A 22,747-nucleotide genomic window follows, 5' to 3' on the forward strand; every position below is an offset into this window, starting at 1 on the left:
GATGGCCAACAACTTCCTCCAACTTCATGAAGGAAAGACTGAAGTCCTTGTATGTGCTCCAGACAGACATGTACCTAACATAATGAATGCTCTTGGTCCTCTTTCAACATTTGTGAAATCGTCTATCAGGAACCTAGAGGTAACATTTGACCCGGATCTCACTCTGGATGTTCACGTTAAATCTCTGGTTCAGTCCTGCTTTTATCATTTAAGAAACGTTTCTAAATTAAGTCCTATTGTATCTCGTACTGAACTGGAGATTGTTGTCCGTGCATTCATTTCATCACGATTGGGCTACTGTAATTCCCTCTTTACATGTCTAACAAGGACTCCCTGGAGCGACTGCAGATTGTCCAAAACGCTGCAGCAAGGCTTCTGACCAAAACATGTAAGTACTCTCATGTGACACCGTTGCTAACACAGCTGCTTTGGCTCCCCATCGAATTCAGAGTCCATTTTAAGATTCTGGTTCTGACCTTTAGAGCTCTTCATGGACAAGCGCCAGCCTACATCACTGACCTTTTACAGCCCTATGTCCCCAGCAGGTCTCTGAGGTCATGTGATCAGGGCCTACTGGTTATTCAGCCTACAAGGCAGAGAACTAAGGGAGACACAGCTTTTGCCACTGTGGCTCCCAGACTGTGGAACTCTCTCCCACTGAGCTTAAGATCTGTGGACTTTAAAAAAAAACAACTAAAAACACACCTTTTTAGAATTGCATTTTGTTAACTTCTGTCTGTTTTTGATTTATACTTTGTCATCCCTGTGTGAAGCACTTTGTGATCTTTTTATCTATGTTGAGCTACTTGGGTTTTAGGGTTCCCCCAGGTGCCGGATCTTAATTTAAAGTCACCGTCTACGATGTAGGCAACAGAAAATGGTTATTTTTTTCAAATTCTGTTTTACTGCTTGTGTCCTAATTAATAGATTCAAGCTGAGTACATTCATTAGAATTAGAATTTCAATTTGCATAACATTTGCATTCTTATGTACTAATATTATTTTATTATAATATTAATATAGCACAAGGCTGAGTTACCCTTGCATAAAAACAGCTGGTAGTAAAACCGTCCTTCCAGGAGCAAAGAGCAAACTTACTTTGAGTACAATTCAGAGCCTGTGCTTTTTTTACTTTTACTTGTTTAGGACATTATCACAATTAAGATTTTTAATCTTAAAAATTTCAGTTCTTTGGACTTCTGTACAACTGCTAAGCTGAAGATAAAACATCATTTTCACTTAGGCTTCACTGTGGCTCTGTGTCATTGAAACCTCTTCAGTACAGCGATACAATGGCACCATCTCCTAAAAGTGTTGCACATACAGCATTGTCTCAGAGCTCCTTCTTCAGCGCATACACACGTTGGAAGAAAGAGATGTGAACAATTTGGAATTTCTGAATTTATAACTAAAAATGTGGTCCATCTTCACAAAGTAGAAACAAACTCAATCTGACTAAACTAATGCAAACATTGAAACTCTTCAGATCTTTATTGAAAACAGTGAGCAAACCCTTACAGTACCAGCTGGGATGCACCTGAGTGGTGCATTCAATTGTTAACTTATACAGTATTTACTTCCTCCAAACCACCTTCCTCTCTTAAAAGCTTATTCCCTCAAAAATGCGCAAAGAAGTCCTACTATTCCCCAAAAGTTGACTCTGTTCATCTGGACGTAGCGTTTGTAGTGGAAGAAACGTTTCGTCACTTGGATGAAGTCTCTTTAAATAGAGGAGTTTCTTCCCAGCATTGTCAAATGCTTGCTTGGCATTGGTAGAGGGGTAATATTGTATAGTCTGTATTTTCCAATATAAAGCACCCAGAGCAAACTGCTGTGGTGACTTTATAAATAAAACAATTTTACAATCAATGCAGAAGACTATTGTGTTGATCCATTTGCAAAAACACAAATTGAGTAAATTCAGGACGACTCGTTGTGAGCAAGTATTCTGTAAAGATCACAACAGAAGCACAAAGTGTAGTCCTGAAAGAGTCCCCCCCAAAGGACAGCAGGACTTCTACAACTTATGAGAATTTGTAGAACAAAAACACTGAAGCAAAAACAGAATGAAAAATGAATCAAAACATCCCAAAAGTATCGTTTTGTTGACGTTCCCTAAACCCTGCTTATCACTGACAACTCTTATGCAGCTACAGAAAACATGAATTCGGTTATGGTTGTTACTGATGTCAAAAGTGTTTTTGTGTTATTAATTTAGTTGTTTAACTTAACTGAAATTTTATTTTTATTTTTTGAGTAATCCACAAAAAAAGATAAATAAATAAATAAAAATTGAGCAATTCCAAAGACTAAATTCTTTATAGCTGGACTAACTGCATTATTTCAGCAGGTTATTTAACAACACACCAGAAATGTTGGTTTAGTAACGGTAAAGAGTAACGATAGTAAAGAAAAAACTCCGATGCTATTGCGTGAACATCCATGGTTTTCTTAAATCAGTTTCAAAAAACCTCACAAAAACAAATCCAACATGACTAAAAACTGCTCGTGTAATTCCTCTCCCACTTTACATTACATATGTAACATCACAGTCGATCTACAAGACCTCTGATCTCGTTTCCATACACAGTCTATGTACAACGCAGGCAGACAGAAAAGGGGCTCTTCTTGCCCAGAGAAGAAAGACGCTCTTAGAGTACATACAAAAACACTCTGACGCAGTTTTATTTTGTTTTGTTTTTTACACTTTCGCTGAGAGACAAACACAAAACACAATTGACTTAGTTACAAATTAAAGCACTGCACTGTACAAAATATTTTGTGAATTGTGCTGGTCAAGAACATTTATATTTATAATGCAGATCTTTTCCTCAAGTATACACAGAGACACCGTCACACACTCACAGGCCGGTGGACCTGTCCCAGTGAAAGTATTATTCCAGTGGGGGTCTGAAGCAGTGCAGCAAATCAGCAGTTATTGTGATTTGAAACCAGCCCCTGCTACTCCATCCAGGTCTACTGAAACTCTGGGAACTGGTGGGATCTGTTCAGATATGGTTTGATGTAGACTGACATCGTTCAGATTGAACTGAAGTACACTTCAGCTCAGACCAGCGTTTCTCTTCTTTGACCCCTCTCCTGATTCTGCAGCCCATCTGTTTCTTCAGTGCTCTGAAAACACAAGATGAAACTCGGCTCAGGATTGAGCGACACAACGTGTTTAAAACTGCATCCTTCTCCCTCTGCTACGACAAAACCCACAAGATTTGTAAACTGAATGACTTATTTTCTACTGTTTTTGCTTGATAAATTCGTTGGAGGCTTTTGATAAGAGATTGCTAAAATAGCCCACTGTCAGTGCCGTGTCCTGATGCTGTGTGTGGAAAAGCTCAGGACTCTAGAGCGACCTGGTTTCAATCCCCAGCTGTGGCGAGTGTGGAAAGACCATGGCCGCCAATACTGCAATTGTGACTGGTGCTAACACATTTTGAACTAACACGCTGAAAAAGCACATGTATCCAGAAAACACATTATGTGCTGCGATAAACGCACTGTGCCCCCCTCTCCCCGCCGCCTTTCAGGCAGCAGGTTGTCAGAGGAGGCCGAGATGATGATTAAGTCTAACATTGCCTACAATGTTCCCAAAGAAGACGTTCCGTTCACTAAGTTCAAGTCCGAAATAATTCTTCACAAGAAATTTGGCTTTAACATAAACCCCACGTACAGTAATGATGTCGTGTGCGCCCAGTTTACAGGTGTCACCGCAGACACATTGAAAAAACGAAACGAGAGCTTTAATCTCAGCTTCACACAACTGAACTCACAAGGCGGCAAACACATTACCCCTCTCCTTCCCTTCTCACTGGGTGTGAATGGAGCCCCCTAGTGGTCCGCCCCTCTGCAAACACCCAGTAGGGTCTCTTACTAGTCCAGGACCGTGGGCCTAAGCAAACGGCCAGAACAGCTGAACAGCCCGGACCCCTGGATGCGGTAACGCATGCACCGAGTCAATTACAATTTTTTCAGCATGTTTCTTCCTGTCTTTCTAACTTCTCTCCTCATGTTGTCTCTCACCATTGGCCCTTAGTTGCAGTGCTCCTCCTCTGCTGTGAGATGCTGTAGATCTCCTGAAGCTGTTTTTTCTGATCATCGCTGAGCGCAGCCGTCAAACAATGGTACCATGCTGGATCAGTACTCTGGACCCCTACAGACAAACACACAGCAAAGCTCTAGTGTCATGCAGGCGTTATATACTGCTATATATGGGTTATACTGCTTTACAAAAAAGTTACTGAGAATCACATTTTTGTCAAGGACGGTCCCATCTGTGTTTATCCTGTTTCGTTACCAAACTATGTGGAAAAATAACTGCATAAATACAGCAGACCAATGAATTGATCCCACTGCAAAGTTTTTGTATGTGATATTAAAAAGTTTCAACTTCAACGAATCCAATCAGAGCAAGAATGTAAACATGCAGTTGCAATAGGCTGGTTTCTGAAGGTTACAATAATGTCTTGTATTTGTCACAGTGAGTGAACAAATAAATATTTTAGTAAAGAATAAAATGGTATAAAAGGAGAGGCAGTGGGTCTCAAACTGTAGTGCACCACAGTCACTGCAAGCAGGGCGTGGACGAGTAGGGGAGTGAAAGTGAGACAACTAAGAAGCATCACCCACCTCCAAGTCAACAATATTCTCTAACAGCAGCACAAAAACTACACACAGATGGTTTGAAGAAGGGGCCACGCTGTTGACCCTTTTTCGAAACTTCCTAGATCTTGGTTGCACCTGAATGAGCCTGGTCCATGAAGCACCATGCTGCTTCCTAAAGGACCCGAAGATCTGCTCCCAGTGTCCCGGAAACAAACAGTAAAGGTCTCAATGTCTGACTAACATGTGAATGATGACCTACTGAGCAGGGCAGAAGTGAAGAACTGATACTCGTCCTCTCCATTGTCGTAGTCCAGAGGCGTGCTGTACTCCTCCAGAGGCGTTCCCTCAAAACCATCGTCATCCCAATAGTCATCTTCATCGTCGTCGTCATCATCGCCTCCTTGGCCTGCTGGCATGCTGGACTGCTGCTGCATGGTGTTACAATTCTCGTTCACCTCATCTTCATCACTAGGAATCTCCTCTGCCGTAAACAAAAACAGCCATTTAGAGTGAGGTTCCAGGATTTAAAGAGAAATTATTTTCAGCGTACAGTTTGATTTGGGGAGTGGCTCACAAACTAGTGCTGGCCCAGAAGAGGGGAGTCACTATAGGTGGGTCGTGGTCAACAGACCAACTGCTTATGGTTCTGACACCAAAGCAACTTTGTGAACAGGATCTTCCCAAGAGTTTTCCTATGTGAAAGAATACCACAACATCTTTTTGTAAGGGTGTTATGTAACCTTTAGTCTTTAGCTATTCTAAAATTGCAATCTAGGCAAGTAGGAAACCTGGTAACACAGTGCAGTCTAATGAGACATTGTACTAGTTGTTGCTGAAATCTCTAAAGAAGCTGACAATTATAGTCAGCTTAGTCTTTTGTGTATTTCCACACAATCAGGATTTTTTATTTTTTTTGGTAACATTGGATCTTTAGCTTTAAAGTGGTTAAATATGGAGCCCTGCAAGGGACAGTGGAGAAAAACAACACATGAAGATCAGGTCGAGTTACTCTTGCGAGATCTCGTAAAATAGGCCACATCCTTTGCAGGTCATATTTGAAGGCCAAGTTGCTATCCTTTGTGGCCCAACCTATCCCAGAATTCATAGCGCGGCCCAGCCAATTTCAGTTTCCAAAAGTGGCAGCAGCTACTTAGTTTTAATATTTCTCTTTCTGGGTCACAAAATAAACTTTTAACATATTTTCAGCCGTGGATGTAGCTGTGTAAACTTCAAATATCTGCTCAGTTTATCAAGACATCACATATTTGCAAAAGTGCTCCGACGTTTTCGGAGACGTCTGTTACCCACCAGCTTGAAGCTGACCGGGAGGTCGAGGCCCACTAGAGCCAGGGGGAACACCACACTCCCGGCACACCGTGCCTCGACCTCCCGCTCAGCTTCCGTTAACAGCTGTGCTGGTTTTCATTTGACAAATGATTTCAATATTTTAGAACTTACTAATAAAAACAAAGGCCAAACAGCATAATACCTAACATTTAAATGATTGAAATATTGCAGAAGAGCATAACTAATACCCCAGGTTATTCAGAACGCTCACTGAACTATTCAACCAGTCACTGCCTGCATTTTAAAACTGACCACACAGCTGGCTACAACAAAATAAGAAACACATTTTAAATACATTAAATGTTAAAATGTGCACCGGTCAAGTTAACATTCATGACAACCGTTTCCTTCGTTGTTGTTGAACCGTGAGCTTTACTGACCTCTTGAAAAACTACTTCAGCTGTTAGTGAGGGGAGGAGCTGTTTGTCTGACTGCTGCTGTGTGTGAAGCTGTGTGTCAGCTGGAGGGGCAAAAACCGCGTAGTTGATATCGATATTGTTGCAAATGAGTATCTGAATTCAATATTAATTTTTAGTATCAATTTTTTTGACAACCCTGTTAAGAGAAAACTAATACACTCGAATCAAAATATTTACATGTCAGAGTAAAAGAATGACGCCTCAATCACTACAATAACAGCAAATACATTTATGAGTGTGACCCACCAGAGGTAGAGAAGGTTTAAGGACCCAATTCCTTTATTTTTAACCGAAGCAAAGTAGAGCAGAGAGTGAGAAACATTTAAACTCAGCGCTGGTGAGTTCAGTGGCTAATTTGACTGACTCTTTGCTTTCTTTCTGTCTGCAAGTTTCTTCTGTTGTTGGTGCCAACCTCCCGCTTTCTGCTCTCTATTCTCACCATTCTGGTCTTCGTCTTGAGCCCCTGCACGGGCAAGCAGCTCTGGTTTGTTGATTAGGCGGGAGGCATTAATGTGCTTGAGGCCCAGGAAAAGGAGGAGAATGGAGGGGACAATCTGGGCAGCCACTGCATCCAGCACTGCTGGCCGGCTAGGAAGCTCGATTAGCACACTCAGTCCGATGATGCACATCTTACGGTCATGGAGTCTGTAGAGTGAATCAGAAGACGGGCAGTTTCTGAGAAAGAAGGCTTTTGTTTTTTTGAAGGAGCACAAAAATGAAAATAAATAAATAAATAAATGAATGAATAAGTGTTCACACAAATTAAACTGTCATCTGTTAATTAAAAGAATTAATGACAGAACACCTGTTGGTATGTGGGTGTCCATTACAGAGCTGGAGTTACAGTGATGCTAGACTGGAAGTAGGTGGAAAAACAGTCTGGCTTTGCTCAAAGTTCAGAAAAACAGATCCAAACATTTCTAAATCTATGTTCACCGGGACATAAATCTTCTTGATATAGAGCATAGGTGTCAAACTCTGGCCCGTGGGCCAAATTTGGCCCGCAGCCTAATTACATTTGGCCCGCGAAGCCATACCAAATTACTATTAGAGCTGGCCTACTGGTATTATACAGCTAATATATATATTGTTTAGTATTAAGCTTTGCTTGTTCCATATTCAGTTTTCCAGCAAAACTTATTTGAGTCCATAAGAAAAGATTCATTCTTATATCTGGAGGAAGATTTTTTTTTTCAATAAATATTAATGTTAGCCCGCGACTTTGTTCCAGTTTTGAATTTTTTGTGTATTTGAGTTTGACACCCCTGATATAGAGCCACAGAAAAACTACTTCTTTCTCCAACTCGTCAAACCTTCTGGATTTTCTTGTTATTACTGCAGGATCTTTACATCACAATATAAAGCGCTTTGAAGCAATAAAACTGAATTAAACTGTCCCTCCCCTTCATAGCAATCACAGTTTCACTCAAAAACTTCACAACATGAAATTTTTAAAATCATAAGAGAACATTGATCCAGAATTTCTCTACCCTAACTCAGTAGTTAGCAACAAAGGACTCTCTTTGCTGCCTTACCCCAAGAAGAATTCAGTGTCATTCATCCACTGGTTGATGAAGTGTGTGGTTATGGGCTGCGGGTTGTGTGGAAAGTGCATGTTGTCCATCGTATGGATGAGCAGGGCTGGATTGTAGTAGAGAGCAGCAATGGCAACCTGGAGACACATTGTCCTCAGCTCACTGGATTTCACCCCCCGCATCAAACGCTCAAGCACTGCCTCCACGAAAAGAGGGATGCACTGTAGAAACAAAAGAGCAGACAATATTGCACTGTTTCCTCAGAATGTCAGCAACATGTGGTTTGAACCACAGTGTGTTTGAAATATGCAGGTGAACAAACTGCCATGACTCTGGCTTCCCAGCTTTGGGCATAATTACACCGACAGAGAGAAAGACTTAGCGACACTTCAGTGTTCTGGCTGCAGGACGTTAGAAATAAAAGAAACAGTGCTGGCTGTGTGATAAGTGGAAAATAAAGGTACAGAGCTGCACCTGACCTGGTCAATGCCTCTGCCTTTGCACTGCAGGATGATAACCTCCAACAGTTTGGCTGCATGACACTCTGCATCCTCGCCTGAATCCATGGACAATACCTTAAACAAAAAGGCTTACTGGTCACAATACAGCAACAACATTGGAAAAAAGCTGGATGTTTGTTCCTGATGATATTTCTGTGAACCACAGTTCAACACATCTGGAGCCAGACCTTTTTGCACATGCTGTAGATGACCTCTAAGTGCTTCGGACTGGACAGAAGCATGTCCGTGTCCACAGTAACGTAGTTGTGCAAAAGCGGCATCATATCTGTGACATAAACACAATTCATACTTTGAATCTCCAACAGTGTTTTCATATAAGCTTTACCCAACATGAATCATGAGTTTTATTATTCAAGTTGTTGTTGTTGTTATTTTTTTTAAGTTAATATCCATTTATGTTTCATATTCTTGGGACTATGTGACACAACCTCTGTGTATTCACACAAAAATCATAGGCTGATTTGTAACTGTCTTAATGTGGCTACACGTCACTTTTTTTGTTGTTACCAATTTGTGGTTTCAGCTTATTGTGATAACAGAAAAACTGTTTTATTATTAATATTTTAAACGTGTGAAATATGTGCTTGTTTCTGCCTCTCAGGGGAGATAATTTCCTCCATTTCCTGTTGGACACAGTAAACTGAATTTCTGGGCAGCTGCAGACGGTTAATTAGGTTAAATAACACATTTAGAAGGATGCTGGAACTTAAGCAGACGTATTTTATATAATTTGAAAATTTATGGACAAAACAACACAAATACAACTTCTGCACGTATCTAGGAGGAAAATACCACATACAGTCAAGAGTTAGTGGAGATGAAACTGGGTGTAGGACATACCTGTGAAGTAATCAAAGCAGTCATGCTGGAAGACCTCATACAGGACGCCTAACAGCTGCCACATCTGGGGGGAGATGGTCTGACAGGTAAGGCCAAACGCCAGTGACAGGATCTCCTCATAGAATTCTGCAGTGGTTAAAGAATGACAATGATATTCTGCCACATCGTTGAGATACAAGAGAAAGACGATCCAACACCACTAACAGGAAACAGAGTCATCTCGGTGCCTGTTTACAGACCACTCAGCATGAACATGCAATCTCTACACATATTTCCGTTAAATGCAGGAGATAAAACGTGACACCAGTGTATGAGACTGCTTCCCTTTGAGTAGACATGGAAAAATTAACTAATCTAGAGATCACTATGGCTCTTAATAAAGATAGCAAGGAATGTATTTACTTGAAATAACAAAATTAATTCATTAACAAAATTTGGAACACTTGCAAAATCTAGGACAAGGGAAAAGTGTGAAAATGTGGAGGACGACAGAATTTGAAAAGGGAGGCCCCCCCCGCTGCCAAAAAAACAAAACAAACAAAAAAAACACACTCTTTGGACTGCCCGTGCACACACACCTGCCATACCTATGATGGGTTTCTGCAAGACCAGGCCAATCACCTGCAAACAGATCCCCTCTAGCTGCTGTGTGATCTGAGAGATGAAAAGAAATAAGGCGTCAAATATTACATTCACCACTGTCCCAAACTCAAATACTTATTGCTGTGTGCGCCTCAGACCTCTTTGTGGTCTTCCATTACGGTGAGGATGGTGTCAATTGTACTGAGGATACCAAGAGCCATGACAGTCTTATCTTCGTTCTCCTCGTACTCCTCACTCTGTAGAACTCTTGTGAAGATCTCTGCCTGCCGAACACACACAGTGGTGTTTCACATCACTTCACTGACCTTGATTCATTTTGTGGACATCTACATTAATCGTAACTCTTACGTTGCCCTGATGTTTTTCACGAGTTTTACCCCAGATCACAGCTAAACTTAAAATAAAACTAACTTAACCTAAAAGTAGCTTCGTCTGTGTCTCACTCAGGAGAAGAAAAACAAAAAACCCATACACACACACACACACACACACACACACACACACACACACACACACACACACACACGCTTCCTTAATACCTGATTAAGCTACAAAATAAGTCTGTGTTGTCGTCCTACCAGGTTCTGTGTCATGTCTACAGCGATGACGGCCACTTCCTGGTTGTACTCGCAGATCATTTTCTGAATGACGTTGGTCAGGTCATCGTTCTCCGTTTCTCTGACCACATGCAGAAGCTCCTGCATGACTTGCCGAATGTAAGGCCTGATGTACAGCTTGGCTTTATAATGAAAAAAGATTGAGTGAGAAAATGAGACTAAATCTCTGTATGGGAGATGATCATATTTCCACTTATCAGTGTTTACTTTCTACCAATATTCATAAGTGCTTCTACTACTACAATGACAACCAGTCTCTAATCCCTACTTAAAGGAATACCCATGTCTCCTTTCTTACACACATATTATTTTTCATTATTTTTAAATATAGGCTTGGGCCTGTGATGGTAAAGAAAATAAAACCAAACTTGAAAAACAAGAGAGAAATTTACAAGAAAAAAAAAAATCTGAAAAATCAAAGCCAATATCACGTTACTTTTCAAAGTTATTATAACTTCCTGCTAATACCTCCCTCAAAACATTCATTTTCACAACCCTGTGATGGGACTGATTCTGATTTCAGTCAAGCTGGTAAAGTGCATTGTACAAATGTCAGCTTTAAAACACAGGAGTGAATCAGTTGTCCTCCGCAGACCTTGTTCCTGGTTGCTGACCAGCGTCTGCAGAGCGATGGCAGCCTCCACCTTGACAGGCATCTCTTTGTCATCTATCAGATCCTGTTTGACCAACTCCACAGCATTCCTCAGCACCAGCTCGTCATGGAAACGCAGCGGACTGAAGGAGTGCAACACCCAGCAGGACTAACAAAGGAGAGTATCCCAAGTTTGTACAGCATCCACACAATTTTCACCTTAGTCAAATTTGTGAAACCAGTACAGCACTAGTCCACATCAGCTTCTAGTGCAGCTTGTAAATAATGTAAATAATTCCTCAAAAAAGGTCTTTAAGTTTCATTTAATGAATATATGCCCTACCAGTGGTTATTGCATACTTTTCATTAGTTTCAATAGCCACTGGAATACATGTACCAGATTCAAATAAACTGGAATTATTCCAGTTTAGGTCCTAAACCTAAATGATGAGTTTGTACATGCATGCAGTTCAATTTAATATATAACTCAAATACCTTAACTGGACATAATATGGGTTTTTTTAGTTTTATGAAATAAACACAGGGTGAAAATTATACATACAGGATTAAAATGCACCCACATTATTCATTCAGTGGTGATACATTATTAGCCATCATGACACTCTCACACTGCTCTACCAAGGAGGGAGGAAGGTTCACTCACCCTGGCACGCAGGTAACCCAAAGGAGAGTTAAGCAAGGGGAAGACGTAGTTCTGAAGCATCAGCTCCATTTGCTCCCTGTACAGCCGCTTCTGTAGGACCAGACATACAGAAATGCAGCGAATCTTGAAGCTGATTACTTGATAAAAGTGCTCGTTAGAGTTCCATCCAGATGCGTGTCTCTGTGTACCTTAAGTAAGAGCTCAGCCAGAGCTCCGATGCAGTGCAGCGCTCCATCCGTCCTGCAAGGATCAGCAGAGGGGTCCATCAGGATACGATGGCAGAACTCCATCATTTGAGGCAGGACCTGTTAAAATGAATAAAGGACATCCTGCAGATTACATTTACAAGATCTGTGCGCAGAAACTAAAGCTAGTTAAGTGATATCTTCTGACAGGATAATAAAAATAAAATACACTGGCAGGAAAAGAGAAAGAGTCCTTTTTTCATGTGGTGGAATAAACTATAATATAATATCAATATCCCTGGGCAAAGGGCTAGTTGCCACATACTCAAGCACTCTGGTTCCTGTGGATGTGCGCTATCATGCCCCCCCCGCTCACCTCTTTCCTCTTGCGTGCAGCTTTACACAGCAGGCTCTGGGCAGCAGTGACTGGGAGAGCATGGTCATCATAGAGGTCTAGATAAAAAGATGGATACTCTCAAAAATAACATATCCCAAGACATGACATGCACTCACCTTCACCACTCAATATTATAGCAATGACAGTCAATGGCCAAAACCCACTGACTTTCTCTCAGTTTTACTTTTAGGGTTTGGGGTTTTTTTGGTAGGCAAACTCCAAACTCAGATATGCTGTTGTTGCCTTTGCAATCTGCAGATTACAGACACATGGGGACCCACTGTTCCTGTGCAGAGCAGTAGGGGAACCATAGCAACACTAAGCAGAGACTCCAGAGTGTGGAGAAGTAATTCAAGACTAAAATTCTAGTATCATTACAACCCTAATACCAGGATACTTGAACACTTACTGAACTTCATACGGATATACTCATATGGATCCTCTTGCCATAGTTTCTCGTCCTCGTCTTTGTAGCACATAAGAGGGAAGATGACCTCCTGGCATATGGTCTACATGAAACAATAGTCTTCATAATATTAATGAGATTAAAGATGATTCAAGAGGGAAAAATAAGACTGGCTTTATTAAAATAAATAGACAATAAAAATGACCAGAGTGGAAAAAGTAGGGCAGAAATTTGTAACTCTGTGAATGATTAAATGATGAAATCACAGACAGAACAACTTTCAGTCAGCATCCATTTGTTACTCTTTATTAAAGTCAACTTTGAACTGAGTCAGAAGGACTCCTCTCTAAAGTTCCTGACATTTTTGGTGGAATAGTACCTTTAAGTATTTGGTGAAACTAAATTCAGATCGCTCTAAACTGAATAAGAGGGTCTGGTCCAATCAGGAACAGGTAAAGATCATATTCCTTCATGCATGTCCTACCTGCATGTGCGGCTTCATCTGTTTCCAGGTCAGTGAGTGTGACAGACCCTGGTTGAGGTAGTTGAGGCACTGCTGTAGGACCTGAGGAGTAACATACTGCTTCTGTCGGTACTGGTCCACCACCTTCAGCAAGACCTGGATGGATAACACACCGCACAGGATAATCCGGGTAAGCAAATCCCAAAAAGTTGATTCTGTTCATCTGAAAACAACAACACTGCAGATGTCGAAGCAGAGCAACTGCGGACAAACGTTTCAGCCTGTCCCAGCAATGCAAAGCCCGCAGCATCACCAGCATGACTTGGTAAAGACAGCAACAGGCAGACTCATCTGGCTTGGTTAGTGTAAAATACGCTGCTGCGATTGTTCAATATTCACAAATGAGGGGCCGTGCTGACACCCGCTGCTCTCTGGCAGGAAGCACCGTGTTTTAAATGCACTTCAGAACAACACACAGCATCACCACATATGAGCGGCCGGAGAGAGGTATGGGGTCTTCACACCCCCGTTCTCTGTTGGGGGGTGGGGGGCTGAGGGGAGGAGTTGGCCATCTGGTTGGCGTCTGGGATGCTCCCTGCTGCTGCAGGACCGGGGGTGGTCTGCTTGTCTCCACCCCAGAGCAGAGGACAACATCTCCTGGCTCTGGGGGCAGACTGCCCCTCTGGGAACATCTCAGGCCCCCCCGTCTGTGGGGACCCCCCACCACACTCCCTGCTGGTGGCTGATGCTCTCAGCCGACGGCGCATTGGTGGTTCTTGGTGTTCGGGCTGGGCGCTCGTGGCTCAGTCGGGCTGTGAAGCCAAACTTTCATGTGCTCTATTTTCAAACTAGTTATCTCAGGAATTTCCAACCTCTCTCTTAATGGTTTCCAAAAACACCATGGCAAGGAAGTTATCTTCCGCCTGTTTTGTAATACCAGGGATTCTCATATTTTCCCGTCTCTCTTGGGCAGTCATCCAAGTCTCCAGCTCCCTCTGAAGTTGAAGCAAGTCCAGAGCGGTTCTTCACTTTTCCCTCCGAAAATATCCTTCAGACATTTCAGGCTGCTCCACCCTACAGTGGAGCAGCTGTAGAGTCTTTAATTGCACAGAATTCTTCACTATTTTCTCAATAAAAGTTTCTCAGCTCCCGGTCATGTTGTTAGCTACCTGCCCCTTTGCTCCTGAATGCTTGCTATTATCAGAGTTCGACTCTCCGGTTGTTAAGGACCATCCTTTAATCTAGGAGATGTTCTTTTGTCTGCCTTTAGGCACAGTATAAACGCCTTATGAATATCACATAACTTTGAATTTGGAATGCACCTAATATAAAATAGCATTTTCAAGTAGATATTGAAGAGCTCTTGAGTTAACCTGTTGCTGTCATGCTGAGGAACAAAACCAAAGGTGAAAAATACACGTAAAACAACAAGAGTGCATGGTTACTGACTGTAACGCACAAATACCACAAAGATACGTATCAACTAGAGAATCTATATTAAAGATCAAAGTCAGAGTGTTATTTACCGGACATTCCCTATAACTCAAACAGACTCAGTGACACATATTTACCTGCTGTAACCCCACTGCATATGTCTTCAGGAAAAAATCTGCAAACTCGTAGTACTCTTTTGTCACGTTTCCTGGGCTTCCATATCTGTGATTCACATCAGAAATACAGGAATGCTGAAAAGGTCTTTCTGCCAAATCCAAATCTGCTCAGTAATGATTTAACAGCATTTCTGGACTCACCGTTCAAACAGTCGCGTGATGATGCGCAACGCCCACTTTTTACACTTCCACCACGCCAGCTCAGGACGGTCATCCTCATCCACCTCCAGTGTCTCCTAACAAACACACTGTATGGTCAGTACTAGGTCCTTGTGAAGAACAGATTCATTAGAATTTTAATCCATGCGTCTAGAAATAGTATAGAAAGATGCTTTTTTCAGTAATCGAGCATTCAATTTTCAGTGCGCTTGTTTGATCAACAAACCTTTTTATTTACGGGCTTTTTAACTACACTGTGGAGCACTTGTGTCAGTGAAAAAACGTTTCTACACTGATGATGCTGTTTTGTGCCACTCAGCTCTCACAATAACTGAATGTCTCAGCAGAAGCAAGCTTCTAACAGTTCAGGCTCACATGTGTAATTGTAAAATTGTGTAATATGAAAGCAAATGAATGTGGTTTGTTTGGACTTAATTAAAAAAAAGTTCATTATAGACTTTTTTTTATTAAAACAAATGTTCAGCACAAAACGTTTGCTGGTCTCCCTGTGTCTGTGTGACTTTCCGACTTTCTCCCACAGTCCACAAACATCCATGCTGGGCTGATTGGTAATGCGAGGCAGATAAAGGGCTGAAAGCACATAGAATAAGCATGCTAGTACTTAATGATCATTCTGTGACTAGAATTAAAGTGCAATACACAAGTTTTGAAAATAAAATCCCAAATCTTAAAAGGATTTACCATGTAAAAGTTGATTCTGTTCATCTGGAAATTTGCATATTAATGATCCATAATGTGAAAATGATCAAGAAACTGTGAGGTCAGCTCATAAACTGACCTCACAGCCTATTGTTCACTAGTGGTCCTGGTTTCAGTCATTATGCAAATGTACTGTTTATAAGATTGGGGAGACCTGCAGTCAGAGACTGAAGACGTCACTTGGACGAGTGACCACTGAAAACGCTACGTCCAGATGAACAGAGTCAACTTTTTGGGATTTCCTTATCTAGATGATTGAGAATGCATCAAGACGTTACATACTGTTGGATTTGTTAAATCACATTGAGTCTATATGATTCGGGATCTTACAGCTGGGATGTCTCGGTCCATTATGGCTCGGAGTATTTCCATCCACTGAGTCATCACTGTGTTGTTGATCAGCTGGAGAGGCAGCGAATACTGCAAGAAAGAAGAAGTACCATTCTTACTCCTTTCCATTACGACCACCTGTCTACTTTCTGAAAGCATCTCTGAGCCTTTCCTTAATACATAAGTCACATCAGCGGATGACGACAGTTAATCTGAATAAACAGCAACTGCTGCTGTTTGTACCAGTGTAGTGGAGTTTAGGGCACATTGAAAAGTGTGTAATTAGGAATAAAAAGGTGCAAGACTGTAGTCCCTCTCACCCTCTTAGCATTCAGTCTGGCCACAGTCACATTCTGTAACCTCAGCATAAGACAACTGAAGGAAACATATCAATTTAGAGCTACATGTGTCAACAACACCAACTACATGTTTTGACATGAGACATTCCAAAGTTTCAGTTTCTGGCTTTTTAGCACATGAAAACATCTGATCTGAAAAAACGCACACACCTGTACAAGAGCATGGAAGATCTTCAGGATCTGTTTCTGAATGAGGACTGAAAAGATTGTGGCATCAACCAGAAGCTGGCTGATGAGTTGTTGAATCCTGGGCAGGAAGATCTGCATGGCTGCAAGCAACGGCTCCCTCTCATCTGCTTTCCTGTACCTGAAGCACAGACACATGCGTGATACTTACTAAATGATCTCAGTTCAAATCAGAACGTGCTTTAGGTTGTAGACATCATTCTCCTTCAACTGTTAGACTGAAGCAGAGAGTGCCTTATCTGCTTCTGTCTCTATAATGCCTTGCTGGTCTGAGAGAATTTCTTTAAATGACATTACACTGTAATATGGAAGCCCGCCACTAAAAAAACACCAAAAAAAAAAAAGACAAATATCCGTAACTCGAAATTTCGACTTATATTTTTCCAAATTTCGAGTTAATAACTAAAAATTTCGAGTTAGCTCTGCCAATCAGTAATCTACGTGAATGAGGTCACTTTCTTGTTACCCGGAAGCATATGGCGCAGAGCAATGCGCACTCAAAACCGGATCGCAACAAATTGGCGCTTTTGCAAGTACGTTTGCTGATAGTAACGTCATGTGATTCAGCTAATAACACAAGGATTTCATCTTTTTGAAGCCACGCTGAAAATACTCAGCAATCTGTGCATTTATGACTGGATGTAATACCGGTAGCTTAGCTGTAGCATTTGTACCTGAGGGCTTCAGCTTCCGGGTGACAAGGAAAAGACGTCATTCACGTAGATTAATGATTGGCAGCGGTTACTTTTCTCAAAATTTTGAGTTAATAACTCGAAATTTTGAGTTATGGATCCTTTTTTTTTAGTGGCAGAAACGGGCTTCCATACTGTAATGTTATATTTATTGGCACAAAAATGTAAACTGTAACTAGCTGCACATTTTTACTAATTGTAAAATAAATTAATACAGTGGAACCCCGACTTACGAAATTAATTCGTTCCAGAGGGTCTTTCGTAAATCAAATTTTTCTTAAGGAAAAGCACCTTTTTCCATCGCCTTTTGAGTGAGGCGATGCTGGCTGAAGACGAAGGAGGAGGTTGAAGAAAGCATGCGTATGCATGCATACATATGTACGTATACATGTACACAACATTATGGAATTTTATTTAATTTTTTAATATTTTCTGTTTTATCTACTTGGTTACGCAGGCATTTTGCCGTACCACGGGCAAAATATTGCCGTTAAGTGCCTTCGTAACTTGAATTCTTCATTAAATGGGGTCTTCGTAAGCCGGGGTTCCACTAGATTTATAATGCACCTCAAATGAAGCGATTTAGTTGGTTGCTAACTTTGCTACAGATAAGGACAAAAATGACTAGCCCCACTGTGACATTTAAAGTTTAAATGTTCTGAATGTGTTTTTAAAACAGAACAAGCCTTGGTTTGCATTAGTCATTTCCAGAGATCTCAATGCTAAAGACACAGCCTGTATGTTGGGGAGAGGAAAAACAAAGATTAATCCCAAATTTCATCATCAAAATTAGACAACAGAAATCATATTTCTATTGGTTATCTCTTGCAAACATCCAGGAAAAGCATCCGAGTTCTAGAAAGCCTTCAAAACTTACCTACATCACTTCCTTCAGGAATCAGTTTGGAATGCTTTCACGCTGGGAATTTGCTTCATATACTTGTTGTCTAACAACAGAGTATCTCCAATTTTATATGTTCTCCACCAAATATTCAGAACTGTAAAAACTAATTCGCGTTTACCTCGATAAACCATACGATGGTCTACAGTAAACTGTCCCTCCTTTGCCTCAGTGCTGATATGATCACTGCTCCTGTAACTTGTATTTTTAATGTAACACGTGTTACAGGCAAATACGCAGATGACAAGACTGAAAATCCACAGTCTGCTTTTGACAAATTTCAGAAATCTTTTTCTACATCAATATTTATGAGGTCACCAAAAAGTATCCAGCCTACAGTCCATATTCAGACCCTTCATGGTCGTCAGATTAAAACTGCTGATTCTTATAATACTTCAGCTTCATGCCAGATGAACTTTAAAAAAGTCATGTGGTCCCCGGGCCACGGTCCGGTACCGGTCCGTGAGTCGTTCGGTACCGGGCCGCGAGAGTTGAGGCTCTGGTGTGAAATTTATGGTTTTCGGGTTTTTTATCGTTAACTCAGTTTCCCTGGGTCTTTTCCTGTGTTGTAGTCATGTGTCTTATTTTGAAAGAAATATTTACATGTTACCATAGTGACCAGGGAGCATTAAGGGGCAGAGAGGAGGATGTTACTCTCCATGTTGTTGGCGCATTTCAGGAGGACGCTGCTAATAAAGTTACACAATTACACAGTGAATTCATCTTTATTATTATATTTACAAAATACCACAGTTTTTGTCTCGGTCGTATCGCTTTATTTTGTTGTATTTATCCGCGACACCTTAAAGGCCGCAGCGTGAAAACATTGCCTGACATTAAACAGTCTGTGGCTCAAAAAAGGATGGGGGCCGCTGGCCTAAGACTCAATTTTTCTTTTGCACACATATCACTCTTAAAGAGGGGCCTTGATCTCAATTACACTATCTTTTTAAATAAAGGATTTCAGATGTAATAAAAAATAATAATAACCCGTTCTGCTCTCCAGACGTGATTGGTGGGTGGGCTGAACATGAACAGGTTACTTACTCGTATGTTTTGACCAGCTGGTAGAGAGCCAGCAGGGTTCCATACCAGCTGCCACTGTTTGGAGACTGCAGGTACATATTGATCTTGTCCACAATGGCAGTCCAGCGGCCAGGGAAGTCATGCTTGATGATGGCTCGCAAACACATGGTCAACTGGGCACTACAGAAAAAAGAAAACAATATGTGGCGTCACTATCATGTCGTGGGCACTATTCAAAGGGCTTTTAATGGTTGAAATAGGTTAAGATCTAAGCTTTTAGAGAAGGGGAAAAGCTGTCCTGAGTGAGCAGGTGTGTGCACATGTGCATGTACCGTATGGACTCTGGACAGCGGATGATACCCTCCAAGATCTGATCTCTGATCTGCTGCCGGTCGTTCTCATGGATGTTGAAGGGAAAGACAACCTCCCCGACAGATGGTTCCCTGTCCTGCCAGTACTGACTCACCATGTTCTTCAGGTAGATTGCAGCTACACACACCGAGACAACCACAGCACACGTTCAGACCATTATCACACAGGTCATATAGCTAATATAGTTTCACACTGTTCATTTATTTATGTGCTTCTACAAATCACAAAGACTCCATTTAAAACACTGGTCTGTTGATCCATCCATCCATCCATTCACTTCTGCTTATCCTTTTCAGGGTCGCGGGGGGCGCTGGAGCCTATCCCAGCTGTCATAGGGCGAGAGGCGGGGTACACCCTGGACAGGTCGCCAGTCTGTTGCAGGGCCAACACACAGGGCCTGTTGATATCTAATATTTTCTTAAGGCTGAGAAACCACACGTGCAGATCCAAATCTTTAACCTTTCAAGTTTGGTGTAAAACCCCGACACACTCCGACACCATTCTGCTATTCCAAATACTTACTAGTGAAGTGCTTCCCAAATGGTAGGCCATGGCAGCTAGTTTTAGACATACTCATACAACAGTCTCTCTCAGCAGGTCAGTGCTATTTTTCTAACTACTAAATAATGATGGAAACATAGTGACCAGAACCAGTTAGCATCTTACCTGCTTGGCGAACAGGAAACTCTACCTGCTCCGACACAATGATCTGAAGCAGGGTAGGGGCGAAATTAATGATCTTGTAGGACTGAAACACACAGACAGATGGACAGCTTCAAAATTTCGTATGTATTCAAAACAATATTAAAATATTTTTAAACCCAAAGTTTTTGGAAATGAAATGTAAGATGCCAAAGCTGCAGCTCTTAAAAGTGGCCTCTGAAGCATTCACCAGTGTGTAACTGTGTGACAGGTAAAGGCGCTTAAACTGCAAAGACAAAGGATAAAGAGGAAAGTGTGAGTGAATGAGTGAAAATAACATTGATATGAAAATTCTACCTGCTTTGCTGACTGCAGCCTACGCATGCAAAGACTGTGCTGTGCAGGTCTATGTGCATTAGTGGTGTAATTCTCTTTTATTGGCCCACTCATGCAGCTGCAGCACCCCACAGACACTGCAGGCCATCAGTACTGCCTTATTGTCGCGTCACTTCATCACAGTATATACAGTCTAACTGTTTTTATAATTTGGCGCCATCTAACATTTCTGTCTTGAACAGTGCAAGATTGATTATTATTATTATTTTATTACCATTTGTACTTCTGACAAAGTCCATTCATGTTCCACTTGCAAGAGAATATTGGATCCTAGACAGATGTTTTCTAGAGGATTGCAATTCTCAGCTGTTGGTCAGTGAATGTATTCTGGCCTTTGTAAACTTTCCAATCCCACATAAAACCTTCTGTTGTTCTCCACCTCCTCTCCGGCCAGCTCCCCCTTTCCAAGATTTGGAGTCAAATACTTTTTTGTCTTACTCAGTCTTCTGCATCCTGAAGTACAAAACTTTATTAAAAAGTCCTGATGTCGACTAAAGAAGACATTAAAAGCGTGTTCTCTTCAAATTAGAGCCACATGTCGCTTCTGTTCCCATCTTATGCCTGCCGTGAATTCATCCAGGAAGATGTCAAAGTTGTGACATCGAAGACATTATCACAGTTATTTCTTTTGAAATTGCAGACAAATTAAAATGAAAATAAATAAACGGGGGCTTTAGAGCTTAGATGTAAACCTTATATAATCACACAATGCATGTGTAATTAAATAAGGAGTTATTACACAGTGTGAATGCCCACAGCTCAAATCCATTTAAGATTTATCAATTCAAGTTTCAGTCATGATACAGCCAGCGTTAAAATAACACAGCATAAACATTAGTGGGTTTCTGCATCATTCTAGGTAACTCAGCAAAGCTCTCAATCGCCATATATTGCGATCTTTTTTATTATTCGGCCATTGAAGGCAGGAGCAACAACAGAGAACTGTAGGAAGTCCTGAACTCCGGTGCTGACATGAGAAAGTTTGGGAACCCCCGCTGCTGACCGTCAGCTCATGATGGCTGTCAGAACTGCCTCCTATTGTTCTCGAGGGCAGCTGCCGCAGTGACTGTTGGGGTACCGGTTAGTCTAAATGCTGATCTTAGGCCTAATATATGCATCTGAACGTTAACCAGGTAAAGCCGAGCGCAATCCCCAAAACACGGTCCGCCATCCTCCACAAACACCAGCAGCCCTCCTCGGCTCGAATGAAAAAAGAAAACAAGCAAACCAAAAACTATTTAGCTCACCCACCTGATTGAGTTCATTTTCTGCCGCTATCCTCAGGTTGGGGTCGATAGTTCCCTTCAGAGCCTGGATTATACGGTTGGGATCCATGTGTGTTTAGTTCCACGGTTCCGTTTCTATTTTTATTCTCACATTCATGAAACTAACAGAAGCTAACGTTTCTGCACCCAAATTTTGTGCCTTTTGCATCCAGTGTGGCCTAAACACGAAAAGGCTTCCGGTAGTAAAAAACACAACGTCCGGTCAGAGCAGTCAAAATAAAAGGCTTGTTATCGGACACATGTTTAGCATTGTTGTTTAAAGGAGCGGAGGCGAGTTTCTGTTAAAGACACATCGGTGTTCTTTCTGTTAATGTCCCTACAGCGGTCTTATCAGTGTTACAGGCATCGACCTGTCAATATTGGCTCTAGTTCTTTTTTTAGGCAGTTGACATTCAACATTTTATTGTATTACCGCCACCTGCTTGGCTGGAGTGTGAATACGTGACTCCAAAATGCAATATTTCTGCAAGGAATGGGAAGTTCCTATGACCCACGATTATTCCCTTTTCCTGCCGTTATGCTCATTTAAATGAGCACACAGTTACACACCGTTTGTATCTATAATTTCAGTCTCTCAAAGAAAATCCACACATGTGGAGAAACAGCACAAATAAGTAAGTAAAATTAATACATAAATAACTAAACACGTAAATGAATAACATTGTACATTAGATGTGAAAGAAAATAAATATTAGTATTAATAATATAATAATAATATAATATATTTATCACGCAATTCAATAATTAATTTGTTTAATAAATAATAAATAAATTTCAGCATGTTGAAGAAGTTCTGAATATGGAAGCAAAGCAACACAAAAATATGAGGAGCTGAATAAACAAGAGTCATGACAGACTTTTG

The 22,747-nt window shown here is 41.2% G+C and overlaps 1 protein-coding gene across 3 annotated transcripts; it reads right to left on the minus strand.

Moving 5' to 3' along the window:
• Positions 1-1,468: 1,468 nt before the first annotated feature.
• On the minus strand, positions 1,469-22,251 carry ipo8 (importin 8). 3 transcript variants are annotated; one of them, XM_084909496.1, is made up of 25 exons: positions 21,851-22,250; positions 20,228-20,309; positions 19,522-19,678; positions 19,211-19,369; positions 16,535-16,691; positions 16,026-16,115; positions 14,958-15,052; positions 14,778-14,862; positions 13,228-13,362; positions 12,747-12,846; positions 12,317-12,393; positions 11,944-12,060; positions 11,756-11,845; positions 11,095-11,260; positions 10,461-10,621; positions 10,020-10,145; positions 9,867-9,933; positions 9,280-9,405; positions 8,607-8,704; positions 8,398-8,493; positions 7,919-8,139; positions 6,823-7,028; positions 4,877-5,098; positions 4,036-4,165; positions 1,469-3,132 (listed from the first exon to the last, which is right to left on the minus strand). In XM_084909496.1, coding segments are annotated over exons 1-25 (3,048 nt in total). In that variant the 5' UTR covers positions 21,935-22,250; the 3' UTR covers positions 1,469-3,131. The 3 variants fall into 3 exon arrangements, with proteins under 3 accessions (XP_084765622.1, XP_084765621.1, XP_084765620.1); XM_084909495.1 differs by having other exon boundaries at positions 9,858-9,933; XM_084909494.1 differs by lacking the exon at positions 1,469-3,132 and having other exon boundaries at positions 4,032-4,165; positions 9,858-9,933; positions 21,851-22,251.
• Positions 22,252-22,747: the final 496 nt, after the last annotated feature.

This window comes from Perissodus microlepis, chromosome 17, assembly GCF_051167445.1.
Source record: "Perissodus microlepis isolate ML-2025 ecotype Zambia chromosome 17, ASM5116744v1, whole genome shotgun sequence".
Classification (NCBI taxonomy): domain Eukaryota; kingdom Metazoa; phylum Chordata; class Actinopteri; order Cichliformes; family Cichlidae; genus Perissodus; species Perissodus microlepis.